This window comes from Hyperoodon ampullatus (assembly GCF_949752795.1).
Source record: "Hyperoodon ampullatus genome assembly, chromosome: 6".
In the NCBI taxonomy this organism is placed as follows: Eukaryota; Metazoa; Chordata; class Mammalia; order Artiodactyla; family Ziphiidae; genus Hyperoodon; species Hyperoodon ampullatus.
The window spans coordinates 73842074-73863114 of NC_136919.1; the positions used below are offsets into that span (position 1 = coordinate 73842074).

General features: G+C 42.8%; 1 protein-coding gene across 3 annotated transcripts in view; it reads right to left on the reverse strand.

Annotated features, from left to right (window-relative positions):
- Positions 1–19345, reverse strand: part of SMARCA2 (SWI/SNF related BAF chromatin remodeling complex subunit ATPase 2) — a gene marked incomplete at its 5' end in the record, with an annotated part of 169956 nt that extends 150611 nt beyond the window's left edge. For all 3 annotated transcript variants that reach the window (XM_079706373.1, XM_079706372.1, XM_079706371.1), the window contains 4 exons: positions 1184–1439; positions 8900–9292; positions 15331–15460; positions 19121–19345. In XM_079706373.1, coding sequence (XP_079562499.1) covers positions 1184–1439; positions 8900–9292; positions 15331–15460; positions 19121–19345 — 1004 coding nt within the window. The remainder of the gene's footprint in view (positions 1–1183; positions 1440–8899; positions 9293–15330; positions 15461–19120) is intronic.
- Between the last annotated feature and the right edge of the window lie 1696 nt (positions 19346–21041).

The window sequence follows — 21041 nt, forward strand, 5'->3', positions numbered from 1 at the left end:
AGTAAGGTAATGTTTTTAAAGGGCTCCTAGACATTATTTACTAACGTTCCCTATAATTTTTAAACCCTAATTGTCTTTTACCTTAAATCATACTTGGGAGATAATAATAATAGCTAATATGTATAGAAAGTCCTTGTATCATTTTATCTTCTCCCTACAAAAGATACTATAATACCCTCTTTTAACACAGGAGGAAACTGAGTCACAGAAAAACGATGTAACTTGAGGAAGGCAACACAGCTAGTTAGTGGCAGAGCATGCTTTCTGGCTAACTCCCAAAACCGTGATCTTCGTTTCATCTTATCTTGACTCAGTACTTACTGGACTCTCTTTCTGGTTGACATTAACCATGTACATCAAGGATCTGCTAACTACAGCCTGTGAGCCAAACCCTGCCCATAGCCTGTTCTCATAAATCAAGTTTTACTGGAACACAGCCAACACGGCTGCTTTCACACCATCAGGGCAGAGCTGAGTAGTTATGACAGAAACTCTAGGGCCCTTTACAGAAAAGGTTTGCCAATCCCTGATTTAGATAAATGTGCCAAATCAGGTGAAAATGAAGCTTTTGGAGTAAGAGTTTAAATAAGGACCCCATGTGAAGACACTTACATAGGGCCTAGCCCAAAAGCTAGCCCAAGCCACAGACCAACAAATGCATGAACTCAATCAAAGAAGACATGATATCATGCTACTGAAGTACCGCTTTAGTATCACTAGATGTGTCATTAACCTGAAGGTTAGGCCAACAGAACACTCAACATCTAAGCCACTTACAGTCACCATTCAAGGACAGACTGACAAACCAGAAGGAAACTGCATAATCTAAGTGTGGGCTGACGGCCTTCTTGGATCTTTAGGAACTCCGGGCTGGACTTTTGATCTTGGCATGTCATAGGGGTGCATAAAAGTTTTCTGACTGAATGAGTGAAAAGCACAGTCCTGGGAACCTAGAACCCCCAGAAGAGGGTCCTCACCCCTACCCCAGTGGCAAAGAAACTCTTCTCTTGAGACTTTGTTCTAAAATCATTCTCAAGCCTGAGTCTTGGCCTCTGCAATTTCCCTTAGGCCTTTCCCTGGTCCCACAGAAAAGAATGACCGCAACACCAGGAGACACCGGACCCCCTAGGCTGGGTGGTACCTGCCAGAACACAGCATCTTACCCCCGGGGCAGGTGCATTACCTGTACTCCCGCTCCTGCAGAATCTCCACGGGGTCCAGGCCCTGCGGTTTCTGGATGGGGCTGATCCGGCTCTGCTTCTGCTGCAGCTGCAGGATGGGCGAGGGCTGCCCCGGGGTTGGCTGTGGCACTGAGGGCCCGGGCACGGCGGCCGCGGGCGGCGGCGCTGCTGCAGGGGGTGCGGGCGAGGGCCGGCCGCTGGGCGCGGGCACCGGCAGCTTCTGCGGGGGGCTCGGGCCGCTCAGCTCCGGCCCCGGGCCTGCGGGACAAGAGCGACATGGGCAGCTCGGGAGGAAAGGCACCCCGTGCCCATACCCGGCCTGCCCGCTGCCCCCTGGGAGCCCGGCGATGGGGACAAGTAAAGGTCTCATGAGAAGAAAGCAGGAGGGAAGGGAGGAAAATGAGGAAGGCGGGAGGGGAAAGGAAAGGGGAAAAAGAAAGGAAAAAGAAGCTGGTATCTATCCCAAAGGGAAATGGCCCAAAAATGACTCTTAGGTAATAAACTGACTAAGGAAGGGACAGCCAGCTTTTAGTGTAGGTCTACAGCGGGTTTTTAAAAATAATTCCAGGTGCATTCAGGGTTCTGAAAAAGCAAGGGAGTCACCCACCAGTCGGATGCAATTTGGGTGTGGTCCCAAAATCACGTTTCACAAACTACACCACAAGCCCCCTCCATCCCAGTGTGGAAGAGCCCTGCTGTTAGAACCCATGCTTTACAAGTACAGGCAGCAGCTCGCCAGTCCTCTGACGTGAACTAAAAGGGGCACGCATTTTCCCTAAATGACCTATAAACTGTATTTCAGGCTTCATCAGTACATCTAGGGAACTTTAATTTTTTACTACATATTAGAAAATATTTCTGAAAACATTCAGTGAAGGGGGAAAAAAGAATCTGCTCATTCCACGTAAGAAAACTTAGCAAATATTAAGATTCAAGAGAGCATTTTTCTCATGTTATCAGAATAAAGGGATACGTAATCATTAAGCTTATCAAAATGCACTTAAGTTAATTTAAAGCAATTTCCCACATTAAACTTCAGGAGTTTAAATTGATTGCTAGGTCTGGACCTAAAATAAGAAGTGTTCCATCTTTCCTCTTAGGTGAATTTTTACTTACTTCAAAGTTATAAATAAAATTAGTGATGCTACCAGAGGGGTTAGTAAATTAAAAAAAAAAAGATCTCAGTAAGCAGATGTTAAAACCTCTCATGGGCATTCTTCCAAGTGTTTTCTATATCTTTCCGGAGAAATATTAAAATTATTAAACGGTAACAAAACTAATCATCTCTATACTTCAGAGCGACTTAATAATTCACCATACAAAGACATACATTATGAAAAAGTAGACACATTTATTCAATTTCCAGCAAACACCAGTTAGAAGTGGGCTTAAATGACAATGCAAGGATAGCAAACATTCTGACAGGAGGAATCGGAAGAGTTAGAAGAAAGTGCTTAGGAAACTACAGTGTGTGTGAGTGTGAGTATATGTGTCTGTGTGCATGTGTGTGTGTAGTGTTGTTGGTCTTTTGTTCACTTCCTTCTGAAATTAGGTAAAACTTTCCCAAAGACCTAGGGCTAGTTAAGACTTCTTGAGGTAATCTGTAGCCCTTGTTCTAGGACTGATGAAAAGTTCTGGAGGGAAAAATGAATTTCTGTTTTTTTTGTTTTAGGCCCTGTAGATATACTATTATAATAAAGAGATTCTTTTCAGCTAAGTACCTTCTGATTTTTTTTCTGAATGGGAGGTCTTTTACATAATGCATAGCTTTTCATAATATTTCAGATTTAGTTTCTTTCATCCATATGTAAGAAACCAATTTCTAAACATTAAATCTTAAGGTTGTTAAGCATTGGAATGAGATATGGAGAGACATTTTTTATTATATTTTCCCTCGAGGCCTTTAAAACAGGCTAGATATTTTTAATCTGGGTTGCTTGAGCCAAAAGAGAGGAGATAGAGATTTCTAACAATTACTTTAATTCTCTGTGATTCTATGAATTTCCCTAATAAGCTCAAGAAGCTGGGAGTTAAAAATATTTGAAGAATTTGTATGAGCATACCAAATAATAGATTTAATACACTGAAGCCCTTTAATAAAAAGAAAACCCGGGTCTTACTGATAAGATTAATATCATACTAATTACCCTAAATTCAGTTCTCAAAGCGTTTTTCCTCCTTTCAAAGTTTAAATAAGTCATCAATAAAAGCCATACCAGTGCAATAGTGTACACATTTCACTTACTCTGGGCATTTTCTTCTTTAGCATTATGGCTTATAAATACTTATGCAGAAGTGTATGCCAACTCCTCAAGGTATATTCACGTCATTTTTTTTTTTTTTTTTTTGTGGTACGCGGGCCTCTCACTGTTGTGGCCTCTCCCGTTGCGGAGCACAGGCTCTGGATGCACAGGCCCAGCGGCCATGGCTCACGGGCCCAGCCGCTCCGCGGCACGTGGGATCTTCCCGGACCGGGGTGCGAACCCGTGTCCCCTGCATTGGCAGGCGGACTTTCAACCACTGCGCCACCAGGGAAGCCCTCAAGTCATTATTTTTAAAACCATACGATCAAAGGCACGTATCCAGAGCATGTCTGATATCCCTGGTTCCAAATCTAGCCATTTTCGGCCCATCACTGTGAACTAGATCTGATGCATACACATAGCTAGGCTTCTTTAATCCATTAATACAGAGACATCCTTATGTGGTTGAAGGACCCTTAAAATTGAGAAGCCAGAGAGACCCAAACGTGGACTTGGATATTCAAATCTCCAATTCCAAAAGGACTACAACTCCAAAAGATACAAAGTGCACCTTGTCTCTTTCCAAAATAACTGGTAAGTTTCACCTCCGGGTTGTGTGAGCCTCAGTAAGTTACTCAGCCCCTGGTGCCTCAGTCTCCTCGTCAGTAGAATGGGGATAATAACAGTACAGTACTCACCTCACAGGGTGGTAGTGAGGATTCAGTGAGACAGTGTGGCTCTGTGCCCAACCCTCAGCTCTGGTCATTTTTACTGCCACCAAGGACACCAAGGTAAAGAAGCCTAGTTTAATCACTCAGCTTTTCAGAAAAGCTCCACAGCAAAAGAAAGGCTTTCAAGGAAATTTGGTGCTGTATTAGCCGGCAGATTTGGAAGTGCACTCTTCTAGAGCAAACTTCAAAATGTTTCCACAGTTTAATACAACTCAGCACAAACACTCAGATAAGTCGGCTTGCCATGTGCTTCCTGCTAATCCCCCATCAGTCACAAGCAAACTCCTTCCTAACTAAAAACTGCAAGTTCATTTACTGCCTGGGTCTATTTTATCCTCCCTCCAACAGATTATATAAAAACTTCTCTTTACAGAGGCTAGGGGACTGAATGCAGCTTGCTGCAATTAGACGTGCCCAGAACACAACTACCTAACCATGCGGTGTTCTGCCTGTCCTTCAGGGAGTCGAGTTGCCTGAATGGATTTTCTCTGTATCAACAGAAAGCATCTCGACAACAGACACTCATGGTCTGCAGAATGATAAGAACTCACGCCCTGATATCTTCAGATGGAGGACAAATTACATTCTTTAGCTTATCTCCTATTCCCTCGCCAATATAAACAAGTTAGGCTTAATTGTCAGAGGTACAAAATGTGTCTGTTTTCCCATCAGCCCTCACTTTAGAAGTCAAGGTAGGTATACGCCCTGACTCTCCTGAGGGGTGTCCCACTGCAGCTAAGTGTTGGGGGGAGGGATCTTTATTAGATGCCTGAATTTAAGAAACAGGTAAACAAACTTATTAAATTACCTAAGTCTCACATGTACAGAATTTCTGTACAGAGTTCCCACTTTACCTTCTGCACAGAAGGATGTTCATGCAAATAACAGTCTGTGCCTTAGACAAGGATTTAAATGGTTTCCAGAGGTTGAAAAAAATAAATGTAATAATGATGCTTAAATGAAGCATACGGGGGCTTCCCTGGTGGCGCAGTGGTTGAGAGTCCGCCTGCCGATGCAGGGGACACGGGTTCGTGCCCCGATCCCGGAAGATCCCACATGCCGCGGAGCGGCTGGGCCCGCGAGCCATGGCCGCGGAGCCTGTGTGTCCGGAGCCTGTGCTCCGCAACGGGAGAGGCCACAGCAGTGAGAGGCCCGCGTACAGCAAAAAAAAAAAAAAAAAAAAAAATGAAGCATACGAAGAAATTTTAGATAACTAAAAAAAGGAGAGGGGGAAGTAGGAGAGGGACAAGCACTGAAAAAAATTAGCAATAAATCTCTCACTTTCTACCATGAAGGCTTCCCTACCCACTGCAAAAAAACCCCAAAACTTTTCAGTTCCTATTTTGAATTTTGCTTTAGTCTCTAAAAAGAAAAATGAATCAAAATTAAAAGAAAAACGCTGGGTTTGATTTGAGTGGAGCCCATAGCAGGCAAGGACCAGAGTTATTTATTTGTTCAGTGCACACTTCCGCCAGTCAAACTGTAATTCTCTGGTGGTGGCACTTTTGGTGAATGATAACTTTGGAGTAGGTTTGAGGAAGATCACCCCAGCCAAAAAGATTCTCTTCACACATGAATGACACTGGCAAATGGGACAAAAGAAAAATGGAATCACAGCTACCACCAGAGAAGCTGACATACTTAAATTGATTTTTTCCTGAAATATTAGCAGAGGCATTTATTTAAGAAAAGGAGGGTGATAAACAATTAATACAAGTAATATTAACTTAAAAAACCTTTTTTTTTGGGTCTTACTTGAACTTGTCCGAAATACCAATGCAAAAAAAAAAAGTGTCTTTGTCAAGTAAGGTCATCATCTCCCTGTGAAATCTGAGATTTGGGGACAAGATCAGCAATGTAACCTCCCCCTCCCAGTGGCAGGAATGAGTCTGCTCTATTTGAAGAAAGTATCCTCTTTCCTCCTTTATCCATAGCCTCTTTGCCCACTCTGGCACTATCTGCCCAAATATTTTCATTTCTAATGAAGCCTGACTGCTAGAAATACAAAAGACAAGAGCAGTGAGTAACAAAAAACAAGTTCCCCCTAATGACAGGACCCTGGCGAGGGAAGATGTACACACTGGGTAAAAAAAAAAAAAAAAATGGAGCCCTCTTCTCTGGAAATGATCCAGAAAATGCACCCAGGATTGTGTTGGTTAGGATGTGAAGTATTGGTTATATACAAGTGTCCGGATAACTGAAAATCCATCCTTTAAGTTTTACTACGTCATCTGATCTCACTATGGTGACTTTGGCTGAAAGGGTTTCTCAAACGAATCACTTAGCTTGCTGCTTTCTTGAACAATACCCTGGAAACTTTTCCTATTGTGCGTAGGTCATTTTTTTTTTTTTTTGCTGTACGCGGGCCTCTCACTGTTGTGGCCTCTCCCGCTGCGGAGCACAGGCTCCGGACGCGCAGGCTCAGCGGCCATGGCTCACGGGCCCAGCCGCTTCGCGGCATGCGGGATCCTCCCAGACCGGGGCACGAACCCGCGTCCCCTGCATCGGCAGGCGGACTCCCAACCACTGCACCACCAGGGAAGCCCCGTAGGTCAGTTTTAAAAATAACAAGGCTTGCTGAGGTCCATGACGAGGGGATACCCCAGGACAAGCTGCGATGCACGGGGAAGTGTGCCTGTGTGACACAGTCCCTCACAATTACCTTTTGGGAGGCACAGATTTCGCTCCTTCCACCTTAAACTACCAACAATCTGACTGTGACCATTCAGCCTCTACTGGGAACTCCTTTAGTTAATGCTCCTCATATACTGAGATGCAGGATATCAAGGTCACCAATGTTGCTGACACCGTGTCTAGAGTATGAAGAAAAAGGCTCTCCGGAAGGAGCAGAGATCCTTTTCCTTCCTATGCACAGGAGTGAAATGCCCGCACTTGGTACACAGAGCTTGGGAAAGAGCCTTTCCCTTGTCATGAGCCTACTGATCATGAAGGAGCCAGGATGGGGAAGGGGGTAAGGCCATGGGCTCTCCAGTCAGACTGCAGGCGTTGAATCCTGACTCTCCATACCCCAGATGGGCCACACGTGCCAGGTACTTATTACTGAGCGTGGAGTACAAGGTAAGCTAGCAGGCACTCAGTAAGCACAAGCTACACACGTGCGTAGACATACATACATTTTTGCTTCTCTCTGGCTGCATTCCTGAGAGCTAGTTTTTGCAGTTTTAAAGCCTCTGAACACACTTGAGTGTTCAAACTACCATTTCATGCATGGTTTTCCTGTACAACATTTTCCATCTCTGATTTTGGGTCCCATGGGATCCTCCACCTACCAGAGCACTGTGGTTAACACACCGAAACCTAGGGATGCTGCGATACCTTCTTGCTCTTTAAAAAACCATGCCTAAGGCTCCATCTACAATTAACAAGATGAGTTTATCCTTCTAGTAGGCAACTCCTAAGAGCTTCCTCTACCAGAAAAGAAACATTTACAAACTCAGAAGGTAGAATAATAATAATAAAAAAATAATCTGAACTCTTTCCCTTTGTCTAAGTCCCAAAACCTAAGAAGAAGACCAATATCCCAAACTAGTTGCAATGATCAGCTGTCAGGGCCTGCCCAAATGAGAGGGAACCATTCACAGGAAAGGGTGTCAATGACAAGGAAGCACCCTGGAATTCAAATTCCCTAAGATTCAAATTCTCTGGAATGCAAAGCTGTTGTAGAATAGAACCATAAACTCTGTGCTTATCTAGTTGCTAACCAAAACCTTCCCAGAGAAAACAACATTCATGGAAGATCATCCTAGAGCCCCTTGGAGCTCTGAATTCTATCAGTGGGATCAAGCCAGACCACCAGAAGGTCATACAAAGGACTACCTCATCTCAACCCATTATATAATGTCATAGCTTCAGATCTGATGCCAGGGCACATGGGAAATAGGCCATGTGGATTCTGTTACTCTCTTTGTTATGAACAAATGTTACCAATGCCTCTACCATGCAGTGCTCCTTACAATAATAATAACAATAATTTAAAAAAAAAGCTCCCACCTGGGAAAGCTACTTTATACTCTCATGCTAGAAAAGACTCTGTGTCCACTGAGAAACTGGTAAGCAACTTCCTTCCGAGTGGTGAATATCAGGCACCTGACCCTGTCTCCTTTCCTGACTGCCAGGAAACTCGAGTCACCTTGGAAGCTCAAATGCAGCAGCCATGAGAACTCCTGTAGGCCCCCACATTGCCAACCTCCCTAACCTTGATTTCTACTTCCCTTTGTCTCTGATTTTCTACTTGGTAATTCCTTCACCGCAGGTATGCTTCTTTGGAAGCCTCCCCAGATGCTTTTCACAAAAAGGGATAGACGTAAATAAATAAATAAATAAACAGACACGAAATAGCCCAAGGAGAGCAGATTCGAGACGTGCGTGTTGGCAACGGAACGCACGGGGTGTAGGGGTTCCTAACCTGGGGTGTGTGTAGACGGGCTTCCGACAAACCTCGCACCGCTTGAAAGAGAGTGCGAAATCACGGGGCTTTTTGCTTAGAGCCACAGCTTGTGCCAGAGTCTGCAAAGTTCAAGAAGCACTGCTCTAGGACGTAGGCAGAGGAGACCAAGAAGCGTGGCCAACTAAGTGAAGCAGAGACAAGGGAGCCAGGGAGGTGCAACAGAAGGCTACGTCAGCCCTGGGCTGATACCACCAGCCCAGCACTTCTGTGCAGTTAGCAGTCCCTCTCGTCCGAGTTGGACCATCACGTTATTCATTTGGTTACCTATGAACCTACCAGATGGCCTGCTGTAGTTGACAAGGGCCTGCTGCTGCGGCGGTGGTGGCGGCTGCGGCTGTGGTGGCGGCTGGGGCTGAGGCACCGCCTGCTGCTGCTGCTGCATGCCCGGCAACGTCCTTTTCCCCTGGACCGCGAGCTGCAGCGTTTCCGGGAGGGGCTGGCCCCGGGCCAGCATTTTGTAAGCTAAAATCTGAGCTCGCAGCTGATGCAGCTGGACGGGACTGAAAGGCGAGGGCCCCCTGTTGGGCTGGCTCATCGCCTGCGGGTCGCCTGGGATGAGGGTCCCCGGCTGGCTTGGTGGCATCTGCGGTGCGGTTGGGCCACTTCCCGATATAGGGCTGGAGACGTGCTCGGGGGCTCCCAGAGGAGACGGGTGCGGCGACATGTAGCCTAGAATGAAACACAAGAGGAGAGGTCACAGGCTGCCCCCCGCGACCCTGAAGGAGAAGCATTCCCGAACGTTTTGATAATTTTCTAGAACAGCACTGATGGACAGACATCGAAAGCATAGGTAACTTAATAATTATGGGCTTTTATATAACTTAAACTTATATATATCAAATGTATATATAATTTAAAGAAACAGGCAAAAGTAATTTTAATAATATATAATTTAAATTGACATACCCTAAATATTATCATTTCAAAGTATAACAATTATTAAAGAGAGATTTTACGTTCTTTTCTTCCTATTCAGTTACGACGCTGTCTCCACTGGGACTAACCACATCTCAAGTGATGGACAGCCATATGTGTCCTAGAAAGTAAACTGGTAGTGGCTGTCATACACCTAAAGGAAGGGCACCAGGGGACAGTATTATACGTTAAAAGTAGTCCGACCTGAAGAACAGAACCTGAAGGTGTCTGCTCTGTCGCAGTGGGGAATGAGTCTCTCATGGGGATATTACTTGGTTTATTATAATGCACTTTATGAATAATTTGCCATGATTGAGGGCCTCCACTGTTGTAGGCACTAAGCAAGGCATTGTACATACTATTTTAGCTGAGTTCTCCCTGGAAACAGAGACTGATGGAAGGATTGAGTGGAGCTGATTTATCTGGAAGGCACAGGGGCATTGGCAGGGTTGTGGAAAGGTGCTACGTGGAAGGGATGGTAGCCAGTAATGGGTGCATGATTAAGCCAGTTGCTGTAGTGGGTACCTGAAGATTAATCTCATGCACAAGTTCTGGGATAAAAGGCACATAACTAAAATTATGCCTCCAAATTATCCCAGGGAAGGAGCTGGGGTATTTACACTCCATCACTGGTCATTGGTTATGACTCTGGGGATCATTAGTCCCCAGGGACTTTGCCATGTGTGAGTAAGGTGGACTCAAGTAGACTGAAGGTGAGATGGTAGCCTGGCCAGTGGATATAAGGCTGGTGGGAGCACAGAAATGGTAAGAAGAATTAGAGGGAAGTGAGTGGAGTATACATGTTTCCTATAGTCCTCACCACATCCCCAGAAGATATGTACTGTCACCTCATTTTTTAAAGTGAGGAAAGGGAGTCTCAAGCGAGTTAGCGAGTTACCCCAGGTCACACAATCAGATCTTGGTAGCTCCAAGATTCAAACCAAGGTTTGTTTGATTCCAAGGCGTATGCTCTTTCCATGGTCTAATATTAATTTGGTTTTATAAAAATAAATTAAAGGCTTGAACATTTCAAAAATCTTCTAGAACCATTTACAATACAATATAAAAATGAGAGTAATCTGCTTCGGTTACAAGAGATCTAAATGGGAAATTTAAGAATACTTTACTTAAGAAAGAAAAATCAAAATGCACAAAAATTTCAAGGAACTTATTTCAAGAGATGAACTGTACAGCCTGGACAAAGAATCCCTAGAAAAACACACGACTGAGCATTGCTGAAGGGAAATCCAAGAGAGGACAGAGTGGCCTACTGTAATCCAAAAGGTTATCTTCAATTCAAACTGAGTGCTAATTCATCAACTCAAAGGTGTCCTAAGACCCAAGTAAAATATTAAAGGTCTTTGCCTTTAATAAATGCACCTGCATCACACTTATTTCAAAGGTCATCACATAGGAGTTTATTAGGCATCTGCTGCGTGTTTGAACCCTTGTCACATGTGAGCCAAGACAGCTCTATGCATCTATGTGGAATCACAGCGGCCCAGGAATATCTGACCCACATTGCCTGGGGACTCATCATCATCATCCACGAGACTAGAGAAAATAAAGGATACAGTTACTTTTACCTCAAATTGCCATTTGGAGAGGAAAACAAATTTAGCCTGATCCTCTAAGACAAGAGTAGGTTTTGTTCTATCAATTGGTGAGTTGTAGAACTCCATTCAGAGTAATCCTGCCCTGAAGAGGAATGGAAAAACTGCTAACTCATTCCCCAAATCCCTACTCTATAAGGGAGCACAAAAATCACGCAGCCATTAGGATTCTAGTTGGTCATAAAAGTTAGCCAAGAAAATGCCCCTGAAATCAGCCTGCAAGACAAGCAGAAATTTAAATCCCAGGATGTTGTTATTTATAACAATAAACATTTAGAGAATATCGATAACATAGACTTAACTTCCTCATTAACATTCTTCCTTCTTAATGAGGCTAACATTCACCTCCTATTTGTAATGCTGGTGCAAAATGGTAGTTTGTTCATTAGGAAAGCACCTTCCTAACACCTTTTTGACCAACCCTGCATCTACCACTGGAGGAAAAACTTCCTACTATAGTTACTGACATTTTCATGGTAGAAGGGATACAACCAGGTGTTAAAATGGGTCATGTCTCCTGCCTTCTGGTCCATCCTCCTTCCTGAGGGCATCATCAATTATAGTTTACCCATGATAAATCACAGGATGCCTAATACAACAGACCAGAACATGAGAAGATCCAATCTAAATGCAACTGTGTAACGCTGTTCATCAAATCGCTCTTTTCAGCTACGAACTCCTGGCAAGGCAAAGTTACGAAGATGAGACAGTTACATTAAGTAAAATAATTCATTTTACCTCACATTTGCTAAGAAACTAAGAGTGGAATAAAAACCATTTTCCAGAATTAATCAATACAACAAAATTCTCCCTCAAATGTGGAAAGAAGAAGAAACTGGGGGTGGGAAAATTTGTTGCCTAGAATTTATAGGGGATGTTAATAGAATCATTCTATCACAGTATGACATTAAAAATGTGACAGTGTTTCAGCTAAAGAGAGAGAGATTTCTTTTTTTTAATGACATGACTTGCATTCCATAAAACTTCAGGAAAATCAGAATCTAAATGATACAACATAACGTATTTTCATAATTATCTTTAGTTGAGATAACAGTGAAGAAATTGCCTGAGAGTGAAATACCTTTGTCTGTAGGATGACTGTGTTGATGCAGAATCTGCTCTTTTTTGAAATCTGGTTTGATTTGCTCATTTAAAAAAAAAGTAGTCAAAAATGGCAGTTTTCCTTCCCTCATCTTCAAGGGCCATTATCTCCCTAGTTTCACCTTGCCTCAGAGAGAGGCAATCACCTCTCTCCTTTTAATAAACTTGAATTTTTAAGTGCCAATTTTATATGAATTTTCTCTTCACACACACACATACAAACATTAAATATTATATACTTGCCTTTAAAGGCTTTTTCTAGCCAATGGACTAAAAATAAACGTTAGCATTGGGACCATAAGGTACACAATTCAGTATTTATTGAAGGAAATGATTTTGCTTCTCAACCAATACCTTAAAATAACCTAATATGTTGCTAGGTAGTTAAAGCTGGCAGTTTTCCGATCAATACCACACCTCTCTGTACCTGTGTGTTTATAAATAGTTTCCTACGATGGGGTTTTTAAAGATATATGCTATTATGGAGTCTGAATTCTTTTTACATAATTATATAGAATAAGACTGCATTATACCAATACTACTTTATTCAAAGACATATTTTAAATAACTAATTCCCCAGCTTACAAGGCACTTTACTATTATAGCAAAAAATATTCCGTGCTAGTTCTGATTCCATTTAACTTAATGCAGACTTCTGCATTCCAAAGTAATTATAACTTACAGAAATTATATAAAAATTAAGATCTATTAAAAAGTATTGACTTTTGAATACATAAATTCACTTCTCTACCTACTTGAACAAAATTTACTAAATTTCCAATTATGTGCTAGACATTGTGCCAAGTATTGGAGATTCCAGGAAAAATCATCATTCTAGAAGTTGAAGAAAGGAACTGAGCTATGAAAGAAATTTTAAGATACATAAAAGTAAAAATGCTCACTTATAATTCACGCATTTCAAGTGTTTTCCTTTGGAGTCTTCCTAGGGCCCCACTACTAGAGGTACTGCAAAGCCGGGAGCAGACAGAGACACCACTAGCTCTGAGAATCACTGAATATAACTCATCTATACCTCCCAGGTATTAAAATGAGATCTACATTAGCTCTATGAACACACCTGGCTCTTTAGAATTTAAATGATAGGTGGGCTTCCCTGGTGGCGCAGTGGTTGAGAGTCCGCCTGCTGATGCACGGGACACGGGTTCATGCCCCGGCCTGGGAAGATCCCACATGCCGCGGAGCGGCTGGGCCCGTGAGCCATGGCCGCTGAGCCTGTGCGTCCGGAGCCTGTGTTCCGCAATGGGAGAGGCCACAACAGTGAGAGGCCCGCGTACCGCAAAAAAAAAAAGAAAAAAAAAACAAAACTGTCCGAATATTAGTAAAGATGCACTCCTATGCCTCCATGACTTGCTTTTATATAAATATATATATATGTATTTAAAAGCAAATACATTTCTCTAAACCCTCACAGTCAAAAATCTTCCCTTGGGTTGATGGATGTCTGATCATGGATGGAGAAAAAAACTCACATACATTAAATTACAAAAAAGTATATACAACAACACATAAAGCATAAACTTGGAATTAAAATATCAACACATTAATTAGTGCTGGACTAATCATGCCCTTGGCATGTTGAAATGTCCATATAATGATTCTGAAAAGAGGTTACATTGCATCCAAAAGACTTCGAGGTATCTTTATTTATTTATTTATCTATCTATCTATTTATTTATTTATTTGGCTGCATTGGGTCTCCGTTGCTGCTCGCGGGCTTTGTCTAGTTGTGGCGAGCAGGAGCTACCCTTCATTGCGGTACACGGGCTTCTCATTGCAGTGGCTTCTCTTGGTGTGGAGCACGGGCTCATGGCGTGTGGGCTCATTAGTCGTGGCTCGCGGGCTCAGTAGTTGTGGCTCACGGGCTCAGTAGTTGTGGCTCACGGGCTTAGTTGCTCCGCGGCATGTGGGATCCTCTAGGACCAGAGCTCGAACCCGTGTCCCCTGCATTGGCCAGGCGGATTCTTAACCACTGCACTACCAGGGAAGCCCCTGAGATATCTTTAATATGCCTTCAATAATGAGGAGAAAAGGCACCCAGGAGAAGAGAAATCTACCATATATTGATTTGGCCATTATTGTGGGTTGAACTGTGTCCTCTACAAAGAAATGTTGAAACCCTAACCCCTGGTACCTGTGAATGTGACCTTATTTGGAAATAGGATCTCTGCAGATGTAATCAAGTGAAGATGAGGTCACACTGGATTAGGGTAGACTCTAATCCAATGACTGATGTCCTTATAGGAAGAGGGAACTCTGGACAGACACACAGGCAAAATGTCATGTGGAGAGCAAGACAGAGATTGGAATGACAGATCTACAAGCCAAGGAATGTCAAATATTGCTGGCAACCACCAGAAGCTAGAAAGAGGCAAAGAAGGATTCTTCCTTAAAAACTTCAGAGAGACCACAGCCCTGCTAATACCTTGATTTCAGACTTCTGGCCGCCAGAACTTTGAGAGAATACATTTCTATTGTTTTAAGCTACCCAGCTTGTGGTAATTTGTTACGGCAGCCCTAAGAGACTAAGAGAGCCAACCACCAGCAATGACAGGTTATTCCACGGCCAGAAAAAGCCACCTTACAAAGTAGGAGTGTACAATTCAAGGGACACGGGTGGCTCATCTTACCTTCACATCTATGCTGTTGTTGGGAGGCAGACCTGGAGCCTCCTTCTGGCCCTGTCACTTACCGGATGTGCAAACTTAAGAAAACAAAGTAAATTCTCTGAGCTTTAGCCTCTCCATCTATAAAACTGGGGTAATATAATTTATCTCACAAGATCAGGGTAAAGATTCTGCATGGAGTACACAAAGCACTTTGCAGAGTGCTTGGACACATGGTGGCCAGTAAAACTACTAGGATTTTGCAAAGAGAATTGCCCACATCAACCATAAAGTTGTGCTGGTGGGGATAAGGGGAGATTTCTACAGGGAAAAGAAGCCAGCTGGATTCCACCCTCCTTCAACATGTCCTCTGGAAGTCATAATTAAAATAACCAATAGGAAAGATGAAAGACTGTGGGATAGAGCCAAAATCAGGTATGTAGCAGACACAAACCTTGGCTGTGTTGGTCCATCGGACTCTGGGGAGGGCCCATTCCTGGGTGAGGAGGTCGCATCGCGGTGCCCTTCATGGATCCACAATGGATATCTTCCACAACCCCCTTGTCGTGCATACCATCAATGGGCTGAAACATTTACAGAATATCAGTCAGATGTCTCTTTAAGGCATAATATTTCTATCCGGTGTTTTAAGACCCCTTCCTAAAAAGTCTTCAACATTGTGGCACAATCATCTATTACCCATATGATAGTCATATATTTTGACATTTATTTTACATATATTACTATTTACATAGATTTCATAGATGGGACAAAAAATAAAATAAAAAAGACTACACCAATAGGATCAGCAAAACTACCTGTGAAGTCAAAAGTTAAGGCTTTAAACAGTTGAAATTTTTTTGGTCATGCCAAAACCTGCAAATAAAAATGAAGTTCTGTTCACAAGGTAGACAAATATAAACTATTCTTCCATACCCTCTTACGTAAGTCCTGAAACCTGCCGTAGGTTGAAGCTAGTCCAAAGTCTGAATGAAGGAAGGAAGACTCTTTGAAACGTCTGTGATGATCTATTTTTTGGTAACTTTTTTTCATCAGAGGGGAAGGAACCATGGAAAGTTTAAAAGTTGAAATCAGAAAGTTCCAAGGCAGTTGAGAAAAGAGGAACAGACAGGGTACAGCGGTGAATGGGGGTAAATACTGAACGGGAAAGAGGATGAAACAGATGAAGCTATACTACAGAGGGAGGAAGACAGAAAAAGGTTAAAGGCAGAGTTTGGAAAAAAATAAAGAACACAGGGGCTGGAAACAGGACTTGAGGCCTTGTACACAACAGACACACAATAAATAGCCATTGAATTGACACTAATCCAATCCAGAATTGGGCAATGGAGCATGTGTTTGAGAAAGGAAAAGTCTATTCCTCCCCAAACTGGAATAGCAATTTTCAAAGCAGCCTGAAAGGAATATTTCCAGGAGTTTATAGAAACCAAATGACTTCAAGCAAGAAAGTATGAGTGTTTGCAGTTTTGGAGAAAGGAAAGTTAATTTCTGCAGAGTCAAAAGCATGCACTTGAAAAGAGGAGAAATTTACCATAAAGAGGATGTTCAGAAGAAAAATGGGAAGAATGTGGTATAAAGAGTGTCTCTGAGTCTGTTAAATAGTAATAATAGAGAGGAAATCAAAGCAACACAGCAGATGTATTTAGGCCACTTGTTTATTTATTTCCAGTAATGTTGAAAAGCAAAAAGCTGAAGCTCAGAGGGAGACGGAGGAGAAAGACAAGGAATAAAGCTGCCTATAAAAAGATTCTCAGAAAGTGAAGGCATCTGGTCAGCAGGTGTGAACTCCAGGCACTTCACCATGTCCTCACCCAGGGAATTATCTGAGGGACTGCGGGCTGAGGAAAAGCAGGATGAGAAAATGCAAAACTTGCAGAATGAGAGCAAAACAAAACAAAAAAGAGCATTGATGGGGGCAGAGAATAGGAGAAAATGTGACAGAGATGCTAGATAACGAAACAGAAGGGATCAGAAGATACACTTATACATAAAAACAACCCAGGGCAAAAACATAACATTAAGCCAATACACTCATGCATACCTTTAACTTTTAAATGCTTAAATAATAATAGAGGTGAGCTAAATATTTTCCTTCAAATCTTTCATTTTGGAGGTGAAACATCCTTAAACCCTTCTGAAATTATTTAACCCGCCTGGACTAAGGTTAACAAGTGACAGATCCGGTCTATAATATACTTCCCAAATTAAAATGAACACAAGATGATTGAGTGACTTCGATATGTCTATATGTTCAATATGTCTCCTAAAGAATGTGATATGGAACACAAGCAACTTTATTTCTTTACATACCTGACAAGCTAAAAATGTGTTTAAAAGAAATCAGAAAAGCAGGGAGAGAACTTGGGGATATTATAGGGCTATCCATGATATGTTGTTAAATGAAAAAGATGTTGTTTCAGAGTAATTAACAGTGATGATATGATGCTATTATGGTAAAAGGAAAAAATTTTAAATCATACCTGAATATGCATACCTGTGCTTAGATGGTATTTTTACTGAAGATGGAGAAAAGTAAGGTGTAAAAAGCATATATAATAAGCTGTTACCGGGGGTGAACCACTTCTTTTATTTATGTCAATATGGTTTTACTTTTCAAAATAAGCATATATTAATTTTCTGATTTGAAAATCATCAAATAATATAACTTGCAAAACATGAATCTTCCCTTCTGGGCTGCAATGCCTTACCTTAAAACTGACCTCCAGGGACTTCCCTGGTGGTGCAGTGGTTAAGAATCCGCCTGCCAATGCAGGGGACACAGTTCGAGCCCTGGTCTGGGAAGATCCCACATGCCGCGGAGCAACTAAGCCCGTGCGCTACAACTACTGAGCCTGTGCCTAGAGCCCGCGAGCCACAGCTACTGAGCCCATGTGCCACAGCTACTGAAGCCCACGCACCTAGAGCCCATGCTCCACAAGAGAAGCCGCTGCAACGAGAAGCCCGCGCATCGCAACGAAGAGTAGCCCCCGCTCACCGCAACCAGAGAAAGCCCGTGTGCAGCAACGAAGACCCGATGCAGCCAAAAATTTAAAAAAACAAAAACAAAAACAACCAAACTGACCTCCAGTCCTACACAATTAAAGGGAAGACTTGCTCTTTTCTGCGGTAACCTTTCTGTTTCAAACCAGTATCTCCCACAGCTTGCCTGCTTAACATCAGGAGGCATCTCCACCACCCTGTCCACCTGTGATGTCACCCGGAAAAGATGTAAAACCTCTACACATCTCTTCAGGCCTAACCTTCAGGTAATACACAATGGTCCCATAGATTTTCTTTGGCTACCGCTACCTCTCAAAGCAAATTGTCACAGAGGATCTTGCTTGCTTTCTCAAAAGGCCATTCTCTCTTCTTTGCATCTCCTGCAAAGGCATAATGCCCACGTCATACTGTTATGCTTATCCCAACAGCAACAACCCGAATCTCATAAATGGAAGATTATTATAACCTTCGTCCAGAAACAAACAACTGGCCATGAGCTCTGCAAAATCAGAGCCCTCTTCCAAAACCAGAATAAAGCCACTTTACAGACAGAGAGCAAAGTGCATTTTTAGGAATTCCCTAAAAACTACTTTATTCCAATCAAACCTTTTTTGAAAAAATCCTTTAGGAAAGGACTCATTTTCCTTTTACTCTTTGGGACCTACGGGATCTTTTTAGGGAAGAATAATTTTCAATACGTTCATTCATGGATGATATATGGTACTTAACATACATAGTTGGAAAAAAAGCAAGACTTATTCACTAATATACTTATTTGCCAAGCCAAAATACCCGCAACCCACAATTCATAGGATCTGTCAGAACTGCATATTGTAGGACTTCCCTGGTGGTCCAGTGGTTAAGACACCATGCTTCCAATAATGCAGAGGGCATGGGTTTGATCTCTGGTCAGGGAAGTTCCACATGCCACATGGCGTGGCTCAAAAATAAAAATAAAAATAAAAAAAGAGAGAGAGGGAGAGAGAGCTGCATATTGTAGCTAACACTTTTTAAAAAGCCAAGATCAGATCTTCCTGACTGGTGCAACATCTGTAACAATAAAAGAGCCTTAGAATGTATGTTTTCAATAATGTACAAGATAAGAGAAAGACCTAGCTTGATTCTCTTGTAAACAATAGTAGAAAAAAGAGAGGGGGGTTATCAGTGATTACTAGCCATCCATGACTCAGAAGACAAGACTGGATGGGAGAATGAACTCTTACCTTATGCATTTGATGCATGCCTTCCTGCGGGAAGTCAGCAGACCCCATCGACGGCATAGGGTGTGAGACACTTGGAGGCCCAGGACTTGGCCCCATCATACTGTGGACGGAACCTGGGGATGGTCCAGGTCCTGGACTGGGCCCAAGAATTGGTCCAGGAGAGGGTCCCGGCCCTGGCGAAGGCCCTGGGTGGGGCATCGCACCAGGGTCTGTGGGCGTGGACATCTACTTCTGGCTCTGCCAGTCAGTACAGTGATACTGAGTTGGAAAGAAGAGAAAGGAATGTTTTAAACATGATGTTAAGATCAGAATAAAACAGTTGTTAGTATTAGATGGTGCCATTTCTGTAACAAACATCAAACAGAACTGCCCTGTCTAGCCCGGATGTTTGAGAGAGTGTGATATATATCCATCTGCCCTAGTCTTTATGAAGACCACTTATTTAAAATGATTCCCCGGAAAGATATAAATCATCTGAGATCCAAAAAGAGGCTCACTGGAGAAACTCAAATTTAAGACATAAGGAGAATTCTAAACAAGCTTAAAATTTATTACTGAAGTCAACAGATGCTCTCCATTACTTGGGCACCTTACAAGTTGTTAACCCCCCAAAGCCATTAAAATATAAACCTCCCAAAGAAATACCCAACCAAGACCCACTTGCATAAGTCAATCAGCATTCAAACTTCACAGAATTCTAGAGAGTTAAAAGGGGGAGAAAGTACAATTTCATAAGTTGAGGATGAGAGGGAATTGCCAATCACGGGAAAAGAAGAGGTTAATGGCAGTCAGACAAATATGGGTTCACACAGCCGCATATGCAATGACGCACAGAGACTAAAATGCGATGGTACGTGTAAAACCATAGCTCTGTGCCTGGCACAACAAGCAGCCTCTCTTACTGAGCATTACTCCCTGGCCCTGCCACCTCCACTCCAGCAGAAACGAACAGAAGGGCAGGTTAAGATGTGGTCCTACCACCAGGTAATTAATTAAAGACCACGTGGACAGTGGAGGGCAGGGATTCATCCCAGGCCTCTCTGGGGTCCAAGACTCACAAGAGACATCAACCATGACTCCTGGATCGGGGCCCACCAGAGACGTGGTATGAAAATTCCGGTTCTCCAGCAAAGCGGTATTCCATCACCCATGTGCCAAGACTTCTTGGCAACCCCACCGGGGAACTGCCTCATGGGGTGGGTACGAATGAATCTTGGATATCAACCAAAATGAGTAAATAAGCTGTTTTCTGAATTTTGATGGAGATGAATGATCCCAGAGTAGTCATGGTGATATATTATGTCATCTGGGGGCACACACCTGTACACACAAAACCTCTTCTGATGCCGATCTCACAGAATCCTAAGTGGACCTGCTTACCCACTGATTAGTGGCAGGGAAGAAATTAGACCCTAGGGGCCCGGTCACCCACAGCAGGGCTCTTTCCATAGTGAAATGAGAGGTTAGAGGGAAAATTAAATGAAAAAAGCAAAAAACCCACGTTACTTCCATTCTTAGCTAACTACCGTCACCTCTCGAGGAATCTCTAGAATGTGAGGGCCATGAGGGTGAGGTCTTGCTCTTCTTCGCTCCTGTATCCCCAGCACCTCCAACCAGCATGGAGTAAGTGCTCAGAAAAGATCTGAATGAAGTGTAGACAAAGTTGCAAGGGCAAACTATTAATAGAGTCAATTATTAAAAAATAAAAAAATTAAGAGAGCAATCAGGATTTGAGGTATGTTCAAACAAAGAAATCTGAAAAGTGGAGGCAAGAATTTGGCCAATCTGAAAAATGAATTAGGGCTAAAACAGGAAGGGATGAAAGGCTGCTTTGGAATGATTAGAAGCAAGGGATCACTCAAACTGCTTTGCTGATACAAGATGGAACTAAGAGAACACAGTTCAAGTGATTTCTAAAACA